The sequence below is a fragment of the Ovis aries genome, chromosome 3 (genome assembly GCF_016772045.2).
Source record: "Ovis aries strain OAR_USU_Benz2616 breed Rambouillet chromosome 3, ARS-UI_Ramb_v3.0, whole genome shotgun sequence".
Lineage (NCBI taxonomy): Eukaryota > Metazoa > Chordata > Mammalia > Artiodactyla > Bovidae > Ovis > Ovis aries.
Genome location: NC_056056.1, coordinates 32183790 through 32209045, shown reverse-complemented (window position 1 = coordinate 32209045; position 25256 = coordinate 32183790). Strand labels below are relative to the sequence as shown.

At 37.2% G+C, this 25256-nt stretch overlaps 1 protein-coding gene across 13 annotated transcripts in view; it reads right to left on the bottom strand.

The window, feature by feature from the left end:
* Positions 1 to 25256, bottom strand: part of NCOA1 (nuclear receptor coactivator 1) — a 220385-nt gene that overhangs the window by 75083 nt on the left and 120046 nt on the right. For all 13 annotated transcript variants that reach the window (XM_060411940.1, XM_027966558.3, XM_060411945.1 and 10 more), the window contains 4 exons: positions 23244 to 23349; positions 16187 to 16353; positions 9869 to 9966; positions 1514 to 1691 (listed from right to left, as the gene is read on the bottom strand). In XM_060411940.1, coding sequence (XP_060267923.1) covers positions 1514 to 1691; positions 9869 to 9966; positions 16187 to 16353; positions 23244 to 23349 — 549 coding nt within the window. The remainder of the gene's footprint in view (positions 1 to 1513; positions 1692 to 9868; positions 9967 to 16186; positions 16354 to 23243; positions 23350 to 25256) is intronic.

Here is a 25256-nt window from a genome sequence, read left to right as displayed (position 1 = left end):
GGGAAAAAAAAAAAGATTGACAATCATAGGTCTGTTACTAAGCGAGAATTTTAACCTGGAAGGCATGGATGCTTAAGGGATGGCTTGAGAGTATGTTGTATGTTCCTCCTTCTGGTTGGAGGAATCAAAGTTTTTCAAATAAGGTTGTCACTCAAAAAAAAATATTTAGAATAGACAAGAGACCAACCTTGGTTTTTTAAATCATTTTTTTCTTGCTCTTTATTTTATTTGCACAATTTGCATGCTACAATGCCTTAAATATAGCAGATAATCATTTTACTTCATTAAAATGATTGCTAAAACAGAAATGTTACTGGATTCAGTGTAAGAAAACTGAATTCCATTGTACAGCAGATATTTACACATGTCAAGTGAGAATCACTGTGTAGCGAGTCACTACTTTTCAGTTATAATATTATATTCAAGCCATGGTGAGAGACAGGGTTTTTCAGGCTGTTCTCTCACCATTCCCAACAGTTTTTTTTACCATAGCTTTGCTGTTGAATCTCCTTCTTTTTTATTATCTCATCACTCTGCAACAGTTAGAGGATATCATGGAAACAAACCTATACTGGAGTAAGGAGTCTTGGTTCTTTGAACTAGTTGTGAGGTTTGGGTTAATAACTTAATCTTTGCCTCATCTTTAAAATAAAGGAATCCACTATATTATCTCTCAAGTCACTCACACTCCACATTAAGACCCCCTAATAACCCCTTGAAACTAGTAACTTTAATAGTAATAATCGTTTCAGGCTCCCAGTAAACACATAGTATTTTTTCAAAGAAGAAATAACACTTCCATTTCATCAAGTGAACAACATAGGAAATAAAGAGCTATGGATAACATTTCATTTTCATGTTTGATTAGTTATACAGGATTTCTAGCCAAGACTCTCCTCCCAACTTCTGGAGTGCCTACAGGTTAAGGAGCAGGTACATGGCTTAGTGAAGAGAACACAGGCTGGAAGTCAGCCCTATCTATCCTCTCAGCTAGCCTCCTCTGGCAGTGAACAGCCCATCCAACCATTGGATGGAACTTCAACCATGCTTGGAACTCGTGAGTTGAAACCACTTACATCAAAAAATGTTCATTTTAGTAAGTATGTAATATGAACACTATTCTTTCCTCCCTCCTTCCTTTTTTCTTTTCTCTAAGCAAGCTGGTAGGATAAATTACATACATTTGTTTCTTCCTTAGACATAATTAAAATTCAAAACAAAAGGAATTCCAAGCAGAAGCTTCTTGTGGTAAGACGACTAACTGTTCTGCTTCCTAACTCTGTCACAGAATTATGGCAAAATCTAGAGGAAGAGGATAAAAGGAATGTTCTCTATCAGCTATTTGATGATGTTCCTCCTTCATATTTAATCTCAGGCTGAAATTAAATTTTAAAATATTTAAAATATGTATGACATAGAATATCATATATTATAAACATAATAATAATTATACTTTACTGAGGGGAAGCTACAGAGAGCTCATATTCTTTAAAAAAAAACACATTCCTTTTACCTAGTGATTTTGGTAGCAGATTCTTCACAAATTCTGCATGATCACCCACATGCAGTATGCTGTAGACACTGGTATTCATTAATTCCTCTTGATTGTAACCCAAGTAGCTGGTCACATTTTCTGACACAAATACAATCCTCCCTTCACAGTTCACAACAAAGAAAAACCCATCCAAAGCCTGTAAAGAAAAAAAAAAAAAAGGATTAAGAGGTTATGAGGCTAAAAGAGACAAGAAAAATACTCAAATATGTTTCTCTATTGAAAAAGAGAGTGGAAATATGTGTCAAGTTTAAAAAAGGGGTATTAAATAGATTTAATACTGCATGTTCTCTGTGGAGGGAACAGGATTTTAAAACAGACTGTACACTTATGTTTCATGTAGGCATGAATGAATATGTCAAACTTCTTCCTTAGAAAGAAATTCTATGGCAGTAATGTGAAGTAAGCGACTGACCCATTCAGTCATAAACATCTCTAAACTGTGGGTTAAGACCTGGTGTCTACCCTCAAGGAACTTGTGGTACAGTGGAGAGACATAAGCCTAATAAAATGCCAGTGAGAAATACAGTATGAAAGACAAACACAGACTATTCTGTGAGTATAAAGAAGGATGCTTATTTGGGGTCAAGGTGGGAGGCAGAGAAAGGCTCCTTACAGGCGCTGATCTGAGTTATAAAAGGCACAGCGGCGGAGGGAAAGAGGAATGAGGGAAGAACACTCTAGGCAGAGGAGAGAGCATGGCACATAAGCGAACCAAAAAGCAGTTTGGAGCTGCTGGAGCACATGGCACAAGACAAGCAGTGAGTCTGGAGAGGTGGACAGGAGCCAAGTCACAGAGGGCTTTCTATGCACAGAGATGGAGCCCAGGAGCTCCAAAAGAAGATGCATATACCCAAGGGGAGCGTAATATCCACAGAGGTGCGGCAAAAAAGTTAGAATCTCTATTTATAGTAAAACCTAAAACATAAGGAAGAAATTAAGCTTTATTAACATATCGACACCCTGGTGCCTCACTCAGTCCATACCAGAATCTGAGAGAGGATCCAGAATGGAGAAGATGACAGTGATACCTTATTTATAATCCTTCTGTTTATTGCAACATGTTGCAGTTTACTTGCTATAGAATGTAGAAAAGCAACAAAAACAAGTCCTTTAAAAAGCAGAACATTTACAGAATTTTGTAACGACGTAACCACCCTTGGTATTACACATGATTTGCTGGCTACTTGTAAAAAAGGACTTAACAAAGCTGTCTAATAATGTTGATGAGCTACTCATTTTTCTTTTTTTAAAAAAGGTAAGTGTCCCAAGTTTGCTGACCTTTTCTATGATGATGTGTGGTAATGATAATACCCTACCCAGCAGGTATTTTCCAAATAATATACACACTTAATTTTGTTCCTTCAGGGTAAAGATGAAATTTTAACAATGAAAATAAACTGCTTTCAAAAAGACACATTATAGAGTCAGTATATGAAAATGGATGTTTTGAAATGTTACCACAGTTATCATTTTGTTGCTGAAAATGATGTAAATCACTTATAAAAATTATCTTCTCAGTTTAAACATTTGGAAACAAAACCTTTTCACTGCTCAAAAGTCTTCCAGGTTTGGTGGGCTTTAAAAACCCATTTCTTAAAAAAGGAAAATGCAACACCTTCTGATTAATTTGGAGAATCACTATTTGAGATTTTTTTAAAAAATGGAATTTAAGGAATTCCTTGCCGGTCCAGTGGTTAAGACTCAGCACTTTCACTGCTGGAGCCTGGGTTCAAGCCTCGATGAAGATGCCTTAAGCTGCACAGTGTGGCCAAAAAAAAAAAAAAAAAGAAGAAGAAATCTGAAGAAAAACTTACATAATTGGTAGGCAGCATTTCAAAATGAGTAACGTGACTCAGAAACTCATCCAATGATACATTTTTCCACTTATATCTATCTCATTTTTATGAGGTGTCTTGAATTTTCAGGTGATTATTTAAGCCAGATATTCAAATAAACTGAACTTGAAACTACATCTTAAAATCAATGCCTTCCAAAGTATTCAATCAAGATTTTAAAAAATAATGAAGCACAGCACTGTTCTCATGAAAAATACTGCTAATATCTTCTTTAACAAGAACAAAAAGAAATAAAACTATTTTTACTCCACCTGACTGTTGTGACTACTTTTCACTTAGTTTATAATGCGAAGATGAAAGGGATGTGATTAATAATCTAAAAACCTCAACACTAGACAAACCTTTCACTAATCTATTTTGGATTTAGATGAGCACAAGAAGCCACTCTCATATCCAATTGTTTTCTTAAAGTCAGAGTAGCTATAGATTAGATCAGAGTATATCATAACAGGTGATCTATATATGTATTTTTTCTTAAAGTTTATGTGAAAATAGGGATAACTGAAATACAAACATTTATCATTTTCTTAGAAGATCTAAAAGATATTTTTAAATGTTCATAGCTATTAACTGAATCAGTGTAAATATAATTTAACTTCTTTTTTTTCCTTTCTGCCCTCTTCAGTTCAGTTCAGTTACTCAGTCATGTCAGACTCTTTGCAACCCCATGAATTGCAGCACGCCAGGCCTCCCTGTCCATCACCAACTCCCGGAGTTCACTCAAACTCATGTCCATCGAGTCAGTGATGCCATCCAGCCATCTCATCCTCTGTCGTCCCCTTCTCCTCCTGCCCCCAATCCCTCCCATCATCAGAGTCTTTTCCAATGAGTCAACTCTTTCCATCAGGTGGCCAAAGTACTGGAGTTTCAGCTTTAGCATCATTCCTTCCAAAGAACACCCAGAGGCCTCTTAAAAGAGTTTAATAAAAAAACAGTTTGGGCTTCACAGGAGGCACAGTGATAAAGAATCTGCCTGCCAATGCAGGCAGGGCAGAAGATGCGGGTTCGATACCTGGGTCAAAGCGATCGAAGAAAGATCCCCTGGAGGAGGAAATGCCAACCCACTCCAGAATTCTTGCCTGAAAAATACCATGGAGAGAGGAGCCTGGCGGCCTATGGTCCAAAGGGTCACAAAGAATCGGACACGACTGAGCACACACGCATGCACAGGTACAACAAAGTATCTCAGAGCAAGAAACAGGACTGATATACAAAGCAGGCAAGTAAGAAAAACTTGGCTCTTTCATGGCGAATCATTTCCAAGGGACACACTACCCAGCTTCCAAGTTACCACCTTATTTTCTATCTAGCTTTCAGGGTGTCCTTCTAGGACACGGCCTCCCTAGCAACCCTGTCTAACTTCAGTCAGTCAGCTTCTCCCTTGCTTTTTTCACTCTCTGTATCTGTCTCTAGGTCTGGAAGTTATTACCCTTTGTCTGCAGCAGGGCTGGAAGAGACCGAGACCCACTCTTGGGGTCATCTCTGCCCACTCTGAAGACTGGCCAGTCGTGGACACAGGGGTGATGTGGAGATAAATCTCAAGCACTAGCAAGGTCCAGAGAGATTCACCTGGACTACACAGTGCAATTATTTTTAAGGCATCTGTGAAACCCAAAGGACTTAAAAGTTCTCCTTCCTTGCAATAGGTCTGTAGTCCCTGTAGGCTCCTGTTTTCACACTTTCTGGGACTTCTCCAGGCTCTCCCATTGACTGCACCTGACCTTACTGCCAAGCTGGGAAGTTATTCTAGTAGCTGGCCTCTGGAATATGCAGTTGGTCAGCCTTACAGGGAATACAGAACTTTTACCAGGTCCCTGCTTGGCCTCAGTTACATGGACTCATCATTTCCTCTAAGAAGTCTGGGGCATCATGTTTCTTTTGAGCTTCCCCAGAAAAGATTGGCTTGGAAAACAGGTTGACAAAGGCTACCCCATGGCTGCAGAGATGTCCTGCTGACCTTCTCCTGAGATGCAGACAGCCTATCCTGGGCTGGATATGTGGGGTTTTTTGTTTGTCTTCTAAATTAAAATAAAATATATACTTGAAATTTTAAAAAATATGACAATTAAGTGGATAGTATAAGATCTGCCAAAATCCTATTCCCAAGAGATTCATAACATTTCAAGGAATCCTTTGAAACTATTCCTATGAATATATAAACATTTTTAATATCTAAAAGTGGATCTAATAAATATAACCTGCTAATATTTGTTCTTATTCTATAAGTTTCCCTCATGTGTTGTGCATATAATTAATTTCCAAGTATGCTGCTGGGAAGGAATCTTCCTATTTCTCCAAGTTCTCACAGCTGGGCTGACACTGAGCTACACACAGGGGATGATAACAAATGCCACTCCATTCAGTATAGCATCATCAGTTGGAAGAGTTTTTCTCTCTTCCCAGGATATCAGCCTTTGAAGAGGACCACCCTGGGTCTCAACGCAGGGTTCGCACTGGCCAGGGCTTCTCACAGAGCCCTCGCTTTAAATGATTACACAAGCTTCCCTGAGTATCACTAAGTGTCAGTCACTGGACAAAGTTCTGGGAATAAAACACACATTCTCAACAATTTTATAGTCTCTGAGGGAAAAAGACAAGTACACATAGTCACAGTGTAGTACAACAGAGGCGTTCACAAAGGTTACGCACAGATCCCAAATGGGCAAAGGAATGGCTGTTGTGGGTAAAGTTTCCTGGGAGGAGGCTCAATGACACCTGAGCTGAGGCCTGAAGGACACAGAGCAATAACTCGGGGGGACAAGGGGTGGAAAGAACATTCAAACAGAGGAAACAGCTGAGGTTAAAAAAAAAATCACCTTGTACACACTTTCATATTTGTGTTATACTTAACAATAAAAAGTTATTTTTTTTAAAGCTTCAAAGTAAAGCACCATTACCTCCCCCCTCCCAAAAAAAAGCCATGGGGATTATTTTGAAAGTAGTGTTTTTAAGCAGGAGAGTGACATGATCTGCTTTAACAAAGATCCTTCTGGCAGTGGGTGCGGCATGTGGACTGGAAGTAGGCAGACAAACTGCAATGCTATTGTGATACTCCAGGTCAAATGCGAGCCTGGATCATGGCAACGGCAGTGGAAGTGACAGAAGAGAAATCTACAGATGCAGAACAAACAGCATCTGGGGACCTCCAGCAGATGGAAACAAGCACAGGGGGTGATCCTTCATTAATGACTTCAGGGTTCTGGTAGATAGGTGCCTTTCCTAGATAAAGGGGACTCAAGGGGGGAAAAAAACAAGTTTTAAATTTTTTTACTTTTTTTTAAAAAATAGGAGATGAGGGGATCGATTATAAATTTAGCTGTAGGAATGTTATATTTTGAAATGACTGAGGAACTTTCTGATGGACATGCTGAAAAGGCAATAGGATATAATGAAAGGGAAGCTGTGGAGAGAGATCTGGGCTAAAGATATACCTATGTGACTTACAGGTACATATTGTATCGTTTGGTCTTTGCTTATTTGTTTTTAACTATAATTACCTTTTCCCCTTTCAGAGAATGTCTGATTTCCTTTGAGGAGTTACTTCTTCCCCATTTAATAAAGTCTCATGGGATTCTTAATCAGGCCATTGGGAAACTTCCTCCCTCAATATGAACCTTGAGAAGAATTACAATCAGAATGTACATGGTTGGAACACATTCATTCTGGCAGCAGAGTACTGTCCGGAGGGATCTTTCAAAGAGACCATTTGTATAGCTTCTCCTTTCTAGCCTCCTTAAGATGCCTAGTTGCTAGGTTGTGTCCAAACCTTTTTTGAACCCATTAGACTGTAGTTCACCAGGCTCCTCTGACCATGTGGTTTTCCAGGCAAGAATACTGGAGTGGCATGTCATTTCCTTCTCCAGAGCAACCTTCCCAACCCAGGGATTGAACCCAGGTCTCTTGCGTGGCATGTGGAGCTACCAACTTTACCAACTGAGCTACCAAGGAAGACCAAGATGCCTTAGTTTCACCTTATTTCTAAGCATGGTTCTGTGTATCAAAATAGTATCCCAATGAATTCACATTTGGTTAAGTGAAAGTGAAGGTCGCTTAGTCGTGCTGGACTCTTTGTAACCCCATGAACTATGCAGTCCATGGAATTCTCTAGGCAAGAATACTGGAGTGCGTAGCCTTTCCCTTCTCAAGGGGATATTCCCAACCCAGGGATCAAACCCAGGTCTCCCACATTGCAGGCAGATTCTTTACCAGCTGAGCTATGAGGTAAGCCCACATTTGCTTAACATAGTCAGAACTGGTGTCTGCTATTTCAAATCTGTTTTAGGTTCACTATCTAGACTTCATGGCTTCCCAGGGGGCGCTAATGGTAAAGAACCCACCTGCTAATGCAGGAGACTTAAGAGACACGGGTTCGATCCCTGGGTTGGGAAGATCTCCTAGAGGAGGAAATGGCAACCCACTCCAGTATTCTTGCCTGGAGTATTCCATGGACAGAGGAGCCTGGCGGGCTACATGGGGTCGCAAAGAGTCAGACATGACTGAGCAATTTAGCATTAGCATTTCAAATCAGAAAGCCCCCTTTGGTATTTTAACAGACACAGACACACACAAAAACATCATATAGACAAAGATACAGATATTGATAAAACGGTCCAGGAAATATGCACAGAATAAAAAACAAAAGGAAAAGAGCCAAAAGAACCTGCGGGAAGCTAACATTGAAGATGCAGATAAAGAAAGAGAGTCAAAGCTATGGTTTTTCCAGTAGTCATGTATGGATGTGAGAGTTGGACCATAAAGAAAACTGAGCTTTTGAACAATGGTGTTGGAGAAGACTCTTGAGAGTCCCTTGGACTGCAAGGAGATCAAACCAGTCAGTCCTAAAGGAAATCAGTCCTGAGTATTCGTTGGAAGGACTGATGCTGAAGCTGAAGCTCCAATACTTTGGCTACCTGATGTGACAAACTGATTCATAAAAAAAGACCCTGATGCTGGGAAAGACTGAAAGCAGGAGAAGGAGGAGACGAGAGGATGAGATGGTTGGATGGCATCACCAACTCAATGGACATGAGTTTGAGCAAGCTCTGGCAGTTGGTAAGGGACAGGGAAGCCTGGTATGGTGCAGTCCATGGGGTCTCAAAGAGTCAGACATGACTGAGTGACTGAACTGAACTGAACTACAAGAAAAAGAAACCTGAGAAAAAAGGCTAATGAGCAGCCAGAGAGAAGAGATAGTTTTATAAAAGGGGATTATGAAGAAGTTTTACAAAAGAGGGAATGCTGAGAATATTCTCAAATTAGTGGTGTTGGTAGAGGGAATTCTATTTATTACAAAAACAGAGGATTAGTTTGGGTAATAGGAAAAAATGTATAAAGGAGTTAGAAAATCAAGAGACCTATACAAGTCTGAGTGTTAGCAAGACTTCACCAGAAAGAAGGACCTTGAGGTGGGACAGGAAAGAAGAAATTATTTTATATATAATATAAAAATACATGTATGATTTAAATACACATATTTATAGCTACATACATGTATGTATATAATAAATATAGATATATAAAAAATAAAATTAGGCCAAGAGATAGAAAAGCCTAATTTTGGGGGAATACGTATGTATATATACACACATATGTATGTTTTTAAACATTCATGCATGGCAGGGAGCACTTAAGGTGACGAACCTGCTTGGAAACAAAACATCCGTGTTGAGAACAGAGGGAATAAAGATTAGATAGGAAAAAACAGGTGAAAATTACACAGTAGCTACAAAGTAATTCAAGATTAAAAGTTCTTCATTTTAAAAAGTGTGACAGAGAGTTGTTAAAATAGTAAGTTCCCTTACAATGGTCACATAAATAGTTAAAAAATTCTTAGTCAGAAAACACCTACTGTAACAAAGCGAGGCATCCCTTATTCAGAAGTAAAATCCTACAGCAGAACTGGGTTTCTCTGGTGGCTCAGGCAATAAAGAATCTGCCTGCAATCTGGCAGACCTGGGTTTGATCCCTGGATTGGGAAGATCCCCTGGAGGAGAGCATGGCAACCCACTCCAGTATTCTTGCCTGGAGAATCCCCATGGACAGAGAAGCCAGCGGGCAACAGTTCATGGAGTTGCAGAGTCGGACACAACTGAGCAACTAAACGCACAGCACAGTAGAATTAGCACTAGCTAGCTAAATAATTCCAGAAGTTTTATTTTCCCAATTAGTCCTAACTACCATAAAGAAACAGCAAAGCCAGACAGTTTTCTTTATTTAGCATGTGACCATTAGAATGCCTTTATGAAAATTTCTCATGTCTCTTCCTCGCATTTGATTCTGAAATAATAATAACTGTCAAAATAGTTTCTGAGATTAAAATAATCATTAAAAGTTATTTAAAATTTTACTTTGTTTTATAATTTGTTAATTGGTGTAAAATATAAGGAAGATAAAGGAAAAAATCAGATTGGCTAGAACAAAGATTCTGATCACTTTCTGAGTCAATGAGAACACCTACCTCTAAAAGAAGAGGCCCCAGGGATTCCTTTTCTATCACTCCTTGACTGCTCGATGAGATGTCCGATTTCTGTACTTCATCATCAGTTGTTGATTTCTCTGTAACAAAGAAACAAAAAGTCACACATCTGAAAGGAGCTCATTTCCACAATGTCAAGTTCATGAAGACAAAAATTCACCTAGTTTCAGATTCAAATAACATTTACTCATTATCTAGGCACTTTCACATTTAATCTTAATTATACTCATTTTGTAGATGATAAAATGGAGGTTCACAAAGGTGAAGTAATCTTACAACTAATAAGTGGCAGCAGGAAAATTTGAATTTTCTGACCTGTCAAGTACAGTGTTTCAACAGAAAAAATGGTATAAATATATAACCTTTTTAAAAAAGTCTACTCCAAAAGTTTTTTAAAAAATGGGCAAATTGTAAAAGAATAATTATTCCTATATTTTTCTTTTTCCTTTTCTAAGCTGATCAATTGCCACTGAAGACAGAGTGAAGATATGACTCTGTGAGCTCTGACTGATAAATCAACAGCTGCTAAATAATTTGGAATTCTTTTGTGTGGAGATGTTGAAAAGTCCAACCACTGTCTTAAAGTAGCAACAATACTAATATAAAAGTTTCCAATTGGTCAGACTGGTTAGCTCACCAAAAAAAAAAATATGGTATTACTGAATACAGAGATTCATTTTTTTCACTTTAAAATATGAAATATTTCAAATACTACAAAAAATACATAAAGTGACATAGCTACATTCACATATCCGTCATTCATTTTTCACAGATGTAAGCATTATTTGCTTCAGGTCTTTCTTTTTTAAATAAATAAAATGTTACAAACAGCTCTACCACCATTCCACCTCTGTCCCTTTCCAGAAGTAACCTGTTCTGAAGGCAGTTCTAAGCATGTTTTCATACTTCAACTACATATGTATGATCATACAAATACAGTACTGTTTTGTGTCTAATGTTTATATAAAAACATACAGACGTTTTCAACTTATTTTTCCACTCAATATTATGTTTGAGATTTAACTGAACTGATACTTATAAATTTGATATATTCATTTGAACTGCTGCATGAATAACCCACAGTTGACTTCCTTGTCCCCTACTGGCAGGCCTTTTGGCTACTACGAACAGTGCGATAATAAACTATTTTCCGTATTTTCTCTTTGGCGTATTTGTGACAGCTTCTTTAGGGTAAATACTAGAAGTGAAACTGCTGGATCGCAGGTCCTGTACATTTTCAACATTACCTAAGTTTGACAAGTTACTCTCCAAAGAGGCTGTACTACCAGTAACATACAAGTGTTATTGTTTTTCTGTATGTTGATACTTGATAACAACACAGTTTTTAATTCTGGGGAACCTAATGGGCGTAAAACGTTATCTCATTTAGTATTTATAATATGGCTTTATTATGCTATGATTCACACAGCACACTGTTCAGGCATTTAAAACATACGATTCAATGGTTTTTAGTATATTCACAGCGTTGTGCAACCACCATTACAATAAATTTTAGAACACTTTCATCACCCCCAAAAGAAATCTCACACCCTTTAGCAATTACTCCCCATTTCCCAACGTTCCCAAGCTCAAGACAACCACCAATCTACTTTCTATTTCTACAGATTTGCCTAGTTTGGACATTTTATATAAATGGAATCATAAAATACGTAGTCCTTTGTGACTGGCTTCTTTTGCTTAGCATAATGTTTTCAAGATTCATCGATGTTGAAGCATGTATCAGTACTTCACTCTTTTTACTGCCAAATAATATTCCAATGTACAGGTATACCTTATTTTATTTACCCATTGATCAGTTGATAGATATACAATTTGCTTCCACTTACTGGCTATTTATGAATAATGTTGTTATGAACATTTCTATGTAAGTTTTCAATTCTCTTTGTTATATACCTACAAGTGGACTTGCTGGGCTATATAATTACTCTACCTTTTTAATATCTGGAGAAACTACTGGAATGTTTTCCAAAGTGGATGCACAATTTTACACTCTCACCAGCACTGTATGAGGGTTCCAACTTCTCCCATTCTTACCAACACTTGTTGCTATGTCTTTTTGACTGTAGCCACCCCAGCAATGTAAACTTGTATTTGTATTGTGGTTTTGATTTGTATTTTTCTGATGGCTCATAATATTGAGTATGTTTTTCCTGTGCTTACTGGTCATTTGAATGTTTTCTTTAGAGAAATTTCTATCCAGAGCCTTTGCCCATTTATTAATTGGTTTCCCTGGTTGCTCAGAGGGTAAAGTGTCTGCCTGCAATGCGGGAGACCCGTGTTTGATCCCTCGGTCGGGAAGATTCCCTGGAGAAGGAAATGGCAACCCACTCCAGTATTCTTGCCTGGAGAATCCCATGGACAAAGGAACCTGGTAGGCTACAGTCCACGGGGTTGTAAAGAGTTGGACATGACTGAGCGACTTCATTTAATTGGGCTATTTATTTTTAAATTATTATAGCATGGGAGTTTCTCATCTAGTTCTAAGAAACACTTCCTTCATCATTTCATGTATGTGTAACATTAAGACAGGTTTTTGTTGTTGTTGTTGTTTTTTAAAAGAAACAATTCCAAAAGAATATAAACTTCCAAAGCCAAGTACATTATGAAGTAACTATGCATGAAAAGTAAAACATAAAATTTTAGGCAAAACTTAAGGCAGGAGTGGCTAGAAGCGGCTATATCGACCAGCCTAAGGCATGTGAACAGAAGTGACACACAATTTCTGAGTCTTGTCCTCAAAGAGAAAGAAGCATACCTTCCGGTTTTCCTTCCCCTTCTTGTCGTCTGGGACGTGCACAGGTGAGCCATGTTTGACATGGACAGGGGCAATACCCTAGGAGTGGCACAGCCCAAGAGAGGGAAGGAATCTGAAAATCTGACACACACCTAGCCTATCTTGTTAAAGCCACTGTACATTGGATCTCTTGAAATAATAGCCTTGCCTGTATCCTAACAATACATTCTTTATTTTTCAATAACATGGTTATTTGCTACATCCTGATTGTGTCCATGTTAGACAATCTGTTAACATGCTATCATAATTTACTTACATCAACCACCTAGACACACACTTTCCCTCTTTATATCCTCCTAATATAGTTACAATAATTTTTAGAGCAGTCAGTATTTAATATCTATGTTACTATGGCTACATACAGTCCATAAATGAGTCAAGGTATGTACTGTAATTTACAATTCTTGTGTTTTATGGTTTAGTTTTTCTGTGAAGTCTGACTCATCTCTAAACTCTCCACCAGACTGAAAAGTTCCTCTCAATTTGCTCAGTCATCACATATTCCTATGAGTCCCACGTTTTCCCCATGGACATATTCCTCCCGGAGCCCTCTGTTTGCCTCCTCCAACTGGGACTGGCTACTTCTTCAGTCTGCTGCTCAATTGTGACCCTTGGTTTCCTTCTACCTTTCTTGTGTTATGATTCCACGGTTTCCCTGGGTTAAGATCCAATGCCTTTCTTTCTTGGTTTACTACCTTGGTCTTAATAGATATTTCTTTTTAATTTTTATTTTTTGGCTGCACCATGCAGCATGTGGGATCTTAGTTTCCTGACCAGGGACTGAGCCCACATTCCCTGCACTGGAAGTAGAGCCTTAACCACTGAACTGCCTGGGAAGCCCTTGATAGATAGTTCTGAAACAAAGTACATAGGAGATAATGTTTTGGAGGCTTTAAATGTCTGAAAACTGTCTTTATTTTGTACCCATACTTCATTTGGATGAACGCATAATTCTAGGTCCAGGATTCTCATTTTCAGTGTTGTTATTTAGAAATCTGGATCCTTCTGAAAGTAATCCAGTATGTGTCTGTTTTTTCCCTTTCTCTTGTTTTTTCTCTCTGGTGTCTAGAAACTGGATTGGTGTGAGGTCTTCTTCTTTCTTTTTCAGTCATTGTGCTGCACATGACATGTACGCTTTCCATCTGGAAACGCACAGCCTCTAATTCTGAGAATTTTTTTGTTTTTGTATTACTTCTTATAATTTCTTCCCTTCTAGATGGCCTGTTTTTTTCTTCCCCTGGGACTAATGATATGTTCTACCCTTTATCTTTCTCTTGCTTTCCTTTGCTTGCCTTTTTATCTTACTTTCTAAGGGATTTCTTCAAATTGTCTTTCAACACTTTATCCTTTTATTCAACAAATACTCACTGAAAAGCCTACTATGTACCCAGGAACTGCTTTAGGTATTAGGGACACAGTGGTGAACAAACAGAAACCTTTGCTCTCATGAAGCTCCAGTGAGGGCAGGCAGACAATAAACAAACAAAATGTATAATATGTTAGATGTAACAAGTACTGTGGGGAAAATAAATCAAGGAAGATGTAGAAAGGTGTTTGTGTGTGTATGCACACATGTGTATGTGTGTTAGACAGGTTAGTGAGGGACAAGTTCACTTAGAAAAAATATTTGAACCATGACATAGAAGGGATACAGGACTAAGCTTTATGTACATCCAAGGAAGAGCATTCCAGACAGAGAGAAGAGCAAGTGCAAAGACCTGAGGCAAACGTGCCTGGAATGGCTGCAGGTGACACAATGAGGGGGCAACGAGTAGAAAACAAGGTAATGGGCTTGAGTTTTTTTCAGCAACCCTGATTTTAAGTTCCAAAAGTTATTTGTTTTGAATGTTGCATTTTATAGCATTTTATAGATGATATATCCTCCCTTTTGTTGGTGAAAGACTGCTGGATGGCTTTACATTTTTCTTTTGTTCCCTGTATCATCTCTGCTTCCTCTGAGTTCCTTTCTTTCCCTTTTGTTTGCTTGATTTATTCTCTTTTATATTACAGACTTTCCTCAAATACCTGGATTTTTATTCACATTAAAGAGTAAGGTACTAAAATCCTGACTGGCAGCTGTGTGAAGGGTGTGGACAAAGCAAGGAGCTGACTTTTCCTTTGGGGACCGATACCAGTGTCAGTGTCTACGTGTCCTTCCCTTTGGACTACTCCATTTCCCCATCTTCAGAATCCTCCCATCTTCGGCTGAGGGAGGATGAGCCAGCCTGTCCGGGTGTCCACATCCAGCAGGGAAGGGGCCATACAGCCTCTGGGTGGCTCTCCCCTCTGAAGACCTAGAATACCAGCATCTCTTGTCTGCTGAATCAGTGGTCACTAGACTGCTGCTTATACTAAGTCACTCAGTCATGTCCGACTCTGTGTGACTCCATAGACAGCAGCCCACCAGGCTCCGCCGTCCCTGGGATTCTCCAGGCAAGAATACTGGAGTGGGGTGCCATCGCCTTCTCCGAGTCACTAGACTACCCAGCCCCTAAAATCGTAAAATCCTATCACTTCAACCATTTTAAAACAGACTGTTCGTTCAGTCTTTTCACAATGCTGCTGCTAGCGTGAAGTTCTTCAGCGCCTATTCCTTCTGTTTGTTGTTTGTGTTCTTACTCACTGCAGATGATTTCTTGTGTTACATAAGTTTATAGCACACAATCTCCCTCAGGAGCACTTTTTCCTCTGGGAATCTGATGGGGTACGATATGGTGATGTTCCTTCAAAGCACTTTGCCTTTGTTTCTGGTAAGCAACCCAGAGGTTGTATGGTGTGGGGTCCCCAGTAAAGACGAATAGTATAAACATGAGCCATAAAAATAAATCAAGGTTTTCTCAGAGCTTCCCTGGTGGCTCAGACAGTAAAGAGTCTGCCTGCAGTGTGGGAGACATGGGTTTGATCCCTGGGTTGGGAAGATCCCCTGGAGAAGGAAATGGCAACCCACTCCAGTATTCTTGCCTGGAAAATCCCATGGACAGAGGAGCCTGGCAGGCTGCAGTCCCTGGGGTTGCAAAGAGTTGGACACAACTGAGTGACTTCACTTCACTTCTTCACTTTCTCAGAGAAGGCTGTTCCCCTTAACCACAGCCAAGGCAGAGATAAGCTTAAATTCAGGTGGAGGGACTCTCCTACCTCTGAGCTGCTGTCTTTCAACGCTATGCAGAGCCTCGGGTCCGACACCACAACGTGTATCTCCTGACTTAATTCCATATGATTGCTATTGTTGAGTCACTAAGTTTTATCTGACTCTTCTGGGTTTCAAAAGTTTCAAGGCAACCAGTTCTCAAGATAACAAGCCACTTTGTGGTAAAAGAAGGGTCTCAGATTCACATTCTAAAATAAATACCATCTACCCAAAACTGCTTCTTTAATAAAATTACAAAATTAATTCCATTTCTTAGTAATAAAAAGTAAAATCACATACTGTAAATGTCTTAATAACAAAGAACACAGCCAGAGGGTTTTTCTGTTTATTTTCCTACCTTGTTCCATTCTCTTCATTAGTTGTATCTGATCGACTGTCTTCTTCAATATCTTGCATTTGTCTGGTTTTACACTTAAGCTGTCAATGTCACTGATGTTGGCAGACAATAACTCAGCTAGCTCTTCCAAATATTTATTTTCTTGCTCCCTGCGCCTCTTTTCAGTGCTGTTACACAAAGAAAATCCAGTTACTGTACATTTCTACCACCGTATTTCCTTCTCTGATCAAGTATTTGATACTTACATATTTACAGCAATTCTTATTTTCATCTAGAATGTAAAGCCAGATTTAGAAAAAAATCTAAATTTGTATTTGAAAAACATACTACAAAATGCCAAAGAGCAGAAAACAATTCTGGCTAAAATACATAAAGAGAATGACTGCTATCACAGATATCTTACTCAATGATATATATACACTGAATCTTTCAAATAACCAGTAAATACTAGATAGTAAAAGAACCAGGCAGTACATATACTAGTTGCATTTGGAATTACTAGGCATTCTAAATAATAATTCCCTAAAAATAGAAAATCTGAATTTTCAAATAAGTTTGTTGTAAATTAAGCAGGCTGACTACCCAGATTTCAAAGAAATTATAATTGGAAATCTGATAAAATCTTGATTCCTATAATAATCAGACCATTACTTGGTCCCTTTCAAAAGGAAAAAAAAATGCTTCCAAAAAGTAAAATGAAAGAATAGTAAATCATTAATTAGAGACAGAGGTACAAAGAACAATGTCTCTCATATACTGCTTTGTTGTAAAGAAATAGAAAAAAAAATCTGCTTATAAGCTCTCATTATATAGTAAATAAAATTAAACTCAATTTATCTTAAAGGAAAATAATGAGAATAAAGGATAACAGTGCAAACAACTAGCATTTTACATTCACTCAAATGTAGTAAGTGAATATTACTCATTTTTGTTTACCCCTTGTTTATTTAACCAAGTCATCAGGCACTTAATTTTATTAACACATACAAAGACAATAAAGCATTACTTTTAGTGAATTTTTCTATTATCAAACTAATATAGAAAGAAAATTTGCTCACAAGTAGTTCTTAGTTTTATAAGTATCAATCAAAATCATTTGACTCCATATACAAATAGTATTAAAAAAAAGAGGTGAAAGAGGGAAAAACCAGTTGCTAAACAATTCTTAACTGGCAACAATTAAACTATCACTTACTTTTCATAATTTAAAAAAAACTATAAAAGCAATAGCATTTATATAACAGCATGGTTAAGCTGAAAAGAACCAAGTTAACAAAGATCAAATGTATTTATCTACGTAAGACAAAACACTACAAAATGGCACACATCCCAAAATAAAACCAAATTTTAAAACTGTAACAATCACACATTCTATCTTTAACGTTTAAATCTTTCATTAAGGAATTAATCCCATTTTACTCAGTAAGACTTTATCTTACAATGTTCCCAGCAAGTATGTACGGTGAGATATTTTGACAAATTTCACAACAAAGTATTGAAAATGAGGCATAAAAGAAAATGAATAACATAACACACACACACACACACACATTTGATTTTACCTTAGAGAAACTAATTGACACTAGGTTTACTTAGTAGACTCAGTCTAAAGTATGACTTGCTTAAATCTCTTGGTCTAAATGCCAACTGAAATAAATTGGATTCATTTTGTGGAACTCCCAAATCTGTTTTTAACATTAAGTTTTATGTAAAACTGAAGTTCTGGAAACCACTGTTGAGTAAAGGAAAAATAAAAGTAATAGAATTGGGGAGGATCAGACAGAGAGGTGATAAAGGAAGCAAGAAGCTAAAAGTAATGAAATGGTAAGGTGTCTATAAAATGACCTAAGAAAGAAATGAGGAAAATCACCATGAAATGGAATAACTAATAAGCAAGAAGAGAAAATGAGAACAGATTTTTTTTCAAATAAAGTTAAAAACTGAAGAAATGGTGGAGATGAAAAAAAGAAATTCTACCTTAACAGAAAAGACATCTTCATTGCTTTGGGGCACCTACATTTCTCCTCTCACTAACCCACTTTACTTCCACTGATACTATGTACATGCTAGTTAATACTACTACAAGTTAACTTCTCAAGTATTGCATCTTTTTTTTAAACCTCATTAGCTTTTTCAACAAGTGCTCCCATACTTTTATCATGTGCAAGATAACCAGGTACTGTGTCCTGACAATCCAGGAGTAAATCAGATGTAGCCTCCAATAAGTGGGAGAACAAAGAAGCTACTATGTGACAAATTTACAATACTATAGAAGCACACAGAGATGGCACCTAGATCTAGAGAATAAGATGTCTAAACCTAATGGTAGGGAGAGGCTAGTTTCCTAAAAGGCAAAAACAGGTTTTTCAAAGGTAAAAGTGAGAGCAAAAATAAGTAGCTCAAGATAGTTGAATTATAGATGATTAGAAACAAAAGGGCAGGACGATAAGGTCCAGTAGGTTCACCAGGGCTCTTGTATACACCATAATAAAGAGCACAGGAGATTGCTTACAAACACAAGTTCAAACTTTCTCTATCATTTACTAGCTAAGTAACCCTGGACAAGTTACTTAACAGCAATTTAGCTTCTCTAAGCTTCCATTTCTTTATCTGTAAAATAGGGATAATGACATTAATTACCTCCTAGGGATTTGTGAGGATTAAAAAAGATGGTATTATACATAGAAATGTTTTGCAGAGTTCCTGCCACATACCATTAGCTCAACAAATATTATCTATTATCATCACTTTGATTATGATTATTTATTCTCAGGGCAAAGGAGAGCCCAGAAGGGTTTAAGAAAGAGAATGAGTGGTATGACTGACTAGATTTGTAAGCTCCTTGAAGACAGGAAACATATTTCACACTTATATCCTTCAAACATCAAGCACATGGTGCTGGCTGAATAGTAGGTATTTAATAAAGCGCTTGTTGAATTGTTAATGTTAAATAAACACTGCCCACAGCTACCCACCATTTAAAAACTGGCATTTTAATTCTCATTTCTCCTAGAAGAGTTAAGAAATGGAGAGGTAACAGGAAGGATATTTGAGACGTCTCACCCCACCAAACAATTACTGAGAAGCTGCCCTAGCTAGAACTCCTGTACACAGGGCTGGCAATACCCTGAGGTCTAACATATGTTCTTTGTAATTAATTAGTTTGCAGTCTGTTTGGAGTGACAGTATACAATAACAAAATCAAAAGAAACATTATAAGATGGTAATCATGTACAAACTCATCAATTTCAAAATCACAAAATTTTAGTTAACTAAATTTTTAAAAAATCACTTATTTAAAATTGAAGCCCATTCCTTTTCCAAATTAAGTGTGCATGATTGTGTATGGAACAGATACTAAGACCCCAGGGTGGGAGGGCTGGGGAAAGGGGTATGGAGTTCTTACTTGACTTGAATGTGAGCCTGAGAGTGCTTTGTGTAATATATTGTACACTACAGCATCTTATATTTTTTGAGTTGAGTTTCAATAAATTACAATTTTTCACCCAAAAAAATAAAAAATAAATAAATAAATAAAATTGAAGCCCATACTTATAAACCTGACAAAGACTATGTTTTCAAATATTTTTAAAGCAAAAGTGCAAGGATAATAATTTTTAAGACAATTAAGAAGAGAAATATATGCATATATATAAATAAAAATTTTGATATTCATCATGATGTGATTATAGACACACACACACACACACACACACACACATCAAAGATGATCTGCAGATAAAAGCCATTAAAACAAATAAGAAAGCTTAGAACAATGGATGGATATGAGATCAAAATCCCCAAATCATTAGCATTCCTATACATGAATAACTGCCAATTAGAAAATACAATAGACAAAATGATATTCCTAAAAGCAATAAAAATCCTATGGTACCCTGGAATATATCTAACTAAAGATGGGCTAGACATTCAAAGGGGAAAATTATACACTATTATTTAAGATCAATGAAAAACTGAATAAAGGAGAAGCCTTTATATTCATAAATAACAACACTCTACAATTTACAAAATAAAGCTGTCAGTTCTCTCCAGTTTAACTTATAAAAGCAAATGGAATTCTAATTCAAATCCCATCAAGGAAGAAAAATCAAGGGAAACAAAAAACTGACTCTAAAATCTGTACGGGAGAGTAAAGGACCATGAACAGGAACAACAATTTTGAAAAACAACAAGGAAGAGTGACTTGCCCCATCAGAGAGCATGGCAACTATCACATGAAGGCTCAGGTCAGATCCCTATCTATGCAGGAACTTGGTTTCTGATGAAGGTAAGAGCACAAAAGCAGGGAATGGATATGGTTACAGCCACTGACATTCCATACAGGAAAAAAAATATAGGTTGTTACATTTTTATCCCATAAATGTAAATGCTTGTTTATTTAAAATTCTAAATGCATATTAAAAGAAAATGTATAAAAATACATTTAAGGCCTTGAAATAGAGGGAAAAATCCTTGACAAGACCCTAAAAAGCTTGACATATGAAAATCCTAGGTTCTAAGGGATATCAACAGATTGGGAGAAGATATTTGCATCAAATGTAAGCAAAAAAGAGTAAGAATTTAACTAGAAAATTAAAAATAACTCTTATAAATAAAAAAGGAAAAAAAAAGCAAAGCACAAACTACCCAGAAGAAATATGGGCAAGAGATACAACCAGGTAATTCACAGAAGGGAAAATATAAGGAGCAATAAAAACAAAAATCGTAATCAACTTATCTACTTATCAGGGAAATGTACTTAAAATTATAACCCCACACCCATCAGGATGGCAAAAACTTAAAGTGAGGAAAAAATAGTGAGGTAAAGATGCAAGAAAAAAGGCAACTCTCAATGACTGTCATTTGAAGAATAATCTGGTAAGAACACAGTTAACATAAAAAGGTACACAGATTCTAACGAAAGTTTTATGTATAAAATAGTAGGTATGTACAAGGATGTTCATGTTTGCTGTAGTGCTAGCTGTAAGAATGAAAATTTGTAACAAAAAGGCTATTTACCCATAGGGAATGTCTAGCTGTTGGGAAACAGATTCTTCAAATATGGTATTTTGTGTAATACAATATTTATCAAAAGTTAACAGAACTGAATAAATCTACGTATCTTTATTTCCAAAGAAAAATATATACAGTATTATATAATATATAAATTTAACAAATATTCTATATTGTTCATGGATACTTATAAATATACATAATCATTAAAAACAGACTGAAAGAATTAGAGACAAATCAGTTTAATCATTAACCCTTTTACTACTTTTACTTAAAACTGCAAATACAATATTATATTAACAAAATACTAAGAATATGACAAAATATTATCAATTACATGTAGTGGGTAGTTTCCTAGTCTCTAATTTTTTTTATAGATTAAAAATTTCCCCGCAAATAAAAATTTCAAGTAAAACACAATAGTGGAAGTCGCTCAGTCATGTCCGAATCTTTGCAACCCCATGGACTATACAGTCCATGGACTTCTCCAGGCTGGAATACTGGAGTGGATAGCCGTTCCTTTCTCCAGGGGAATCTTTCCAACCCAGGGATTGAACCCAGGTCTCCTGCATTGCAGGCAGATTCTTTACCAGCTAAGCCACCAGGGAATACCCAAAATACTGGAGTGGGTAGTATACCCCTTCTCCAGGGGATGTTTCCGACCCAGGAATCAAACTGGGGTCTCCTGCATTGCAGGCTGATTCTTTACCAGCTGAGCTACTAGGGAAGTCCTAAAACACAATATGTTTATTTATTTATTCTTTAATTAAGAAGGACTGACATATAAGAAATAAACAGGAACATTAACTCTGACAACAAAGGCTTGATTATGAGTACTTAGGTTACCATCGCTCTATAACAGTTCTCTGAATGCAACAACAGAAGTAGTCACTTTTCTTTCCCCAGCCTGAAACCCTGGCAATCTCCCGTAAAAATTCTTTCTTGGTTGCCCCATGAGAAAAACGCATGTAATCCAATGAAAGAAGAGTCTTCTGCTATTTTATACTCTGATCAATGATTATCAACTGGGGGCCATATTGCTTTCTCTGTCCCCAGGGGTATTTGAAAATGTTTGGATTATCATTTTTGATTATCATAACTGGAAGGACATTTTGGTATCATAACTGATATAAAGTTCTATTGGCGTCTAATTGTGTAGAAGCCAGGGATACTGTTAAACATCCTACAACACACAGGATAGCTTCCCACAACCAAGAATTATCTTGTCCACAATGTCAATAGTGTGGAGGTTGAGAGACTTTGCTCCAGATCCTCAGAGGTGAGTGGAATAAAATCCCCACTCTTCTCTCCGGTAGGAAGCTGCTGTTTTGATCTGACTGAAGTTCTATCTTTATCTGGCATTTATTAGAGCCTCCTTAGCAATAACTCTCTTTTGCCTATTTCAGATGACCATGTTCTGTTAAAACAGAGATATTTAATTCTAAAAATACTCATTCTTTAAAATCCTGATATTAACAATTTATTTCTTTGTCCCACTAATAATATTTCTTTGTACCACTAAGGTACTGAGATGGCAGTTAAAAAATGTACAGTAGATTTATTTATTCCTTTGCCAAATACTTTCTGTGGCCTTACTATATATAAGCTACACACTGTGCTGGGAACTAGGGATAAAACGGTGAGCGAGGACAAAGTTCTTACAACAGTACAGCATGTAGCAGAGAAGCCATGGGCCTCATTAAATAAGTACACAAGCTAGTAAAACCCTGAAATTATGGATCATAGCTCTAAAAATACATGTGAAATACATACACGAATAGAGGAGGTTTGACCTAGTAGTTATGGAAGGAAGAGAAGGCTCCCTTTTAAAAAATAATGACTACACTGATATTTGGAGAATGCACAGGTGTTGAATACAGGAAATCTAGAGGGAGCAAACCAGCCCTGGGGAAGGAAGAGAACATGCTGAGTATAAGGGACTCAGAGAAGGCCGGTAAACTTACAGACGAAGCAAGCTCGAAAGTGACAATGAAAATGGTAAAGCAGCTCTGTCAGAAATAAGACTAAGAAAGAGTGTTCCTACCTTGATGCCAGTGTGTCACATGGTGACCCTTTTCTCTTATGTGAGTCTGGGTTAGCAGGGTCAGATGAACTGTCCCCAAGGCCACTCATGTTGAAAAACTTCACACCTAAAAAGGAAGGAAAATGATAAGAAACCCACCCTAATGAAGTTTCCAACCATAAGGAGACAGAAAGCTCCCTTTATGTCAAAATATATCTAAACACTGCAGTTTCTCAGCAGATAATTACAGCCATCATAAAAGCATCCACATTTATATAAAAGCACAAGAGCCATCAGCTATTAGTGTTTCTACACTTTCTTCTCCATCCCTGTAAAATAAAATTAGTCACCCTTTATAAGACCATAGAGATCAATTAGGATGAAAATATTCCTAGAATAATTAAATACCCAATGAGATGTTTTTAAGAGAAAAATCACTTCATATGTAAATGCAAAAAAATGACCCTATGAGAATCAGAAATTACTTTTTTATTTATTTTAGACTGTTTTGAAAAGGACTTAAAGCAACTTTTTACTCCTAAGGTTTGAGGTTTTATATTGAGAGAAAAAGAAATAATACATATATAATTAAAAGTTAAAGCGATGAACTAGCTTTGGATTTTGAATTGTACTTCCCAACTTTGAATTCTATACTTCTAACCTTGTGTCTATGCAGTCAGGCGACAAAGATCAAGTGTTTAGTCTATGTTAGGATCTTGGTATAGATGCCAGAGAACACGGAGTCATTTCCCCTAGCACGCCAGCCAGGTCTCTCTTACGTGCTATGCCGGCTAGTGACTGCACTGAAAGATCCCTTCTGATCTGTCCCTATCAACACTATTCTCTATAGAATCTCTAATGAAACTCGGGTTCCTGCCTCTGGCCTTATGTTCATCACTGCCCTTAGACTTTATTAGTGCCAAACTATACACTGCTCATTCTCTTCCACTCCATCTACCCTTGAGAAAGGAGAGGAAACTCTTGTTAAGTGGGAAAAATCTTTAACTTTTCCTTAAATTCTAAAATTATTAAACAGCTACAGTGCTGCATAATTAGTAGTAGTCATGCTTGTAAAGTTGAGATCCCTAAGAATTTCTCACATGGCTTTAATTAATGTCTGAGTAAATCCTTTTTCTCTCTCTAGTCCTAAAACTTACTTTGTCTCTAGCTCTTTCTTAACACCAAAGATTTTCATGTCCCCTTTTCAGTATAAAAATACCTAGAATTCTAATCATGAATTTATTATTCCATGTAGCCCAAGAGGCACATTTTTAATTTCTCCATATTAGATGTAAAGGTCATGAAAATCTCCAGCTTCTAGGACTGCAATCTTTAGTTATTCTTTACTTTTCTTTTTTACTCCTCATTTTGTATCAATGTCCTGTCAAGTCTTTATTAACAAAGATCCTACAACGTCTCCTCTTTCTTCATTCTCAAATACAGTTTTGATTCTTGCTTAGAAGCTAATACCTCATTCTAGATTCATGCAAGATCCTTCTATTTCTTAATTCAGGTCATTCTCACTTCTAATGTGTCCTATAAACAGCAGCAAAACCATTCCTACTCAAATGGCACTTACAAGGTATCTCTTTGGTGGTAAAGAATCAGCCTGATTCTCCTACTGGAGCATGGTAAAAGCATGGGCATTAGGGTCAGAAAGGCCCTGTTTAATCACTACCTGCCTATTCTTGGGCAAAACGCTTAATCTCCTTAAACCTATTTCCTCATCGGTAACTTACAAATAATAACTATACTTTGTTAAGTTGTTGTTCAGTTGCTCAGTCGTGTTAGATTCTTCTTCGAGACCCCATGGACTGTGGCACGCCAGGCTTCCCTTGTCCTTCACCATCTCCTGGAGCTTGCTCAAGCTCATGTCCATTGAGTCAGTGATGCCATCCAACCATCCTGTCCTCTGTCATCCCCTTCTCCTCCTGCCTTCAATCTTTCCTAGCATCAGGGTCTTTTCTAAAGACTTGGCTTTTCATATCAAGTGGCCAAAGTACTGAAACTTTAGCTTCAGCATCAGACCTTCTA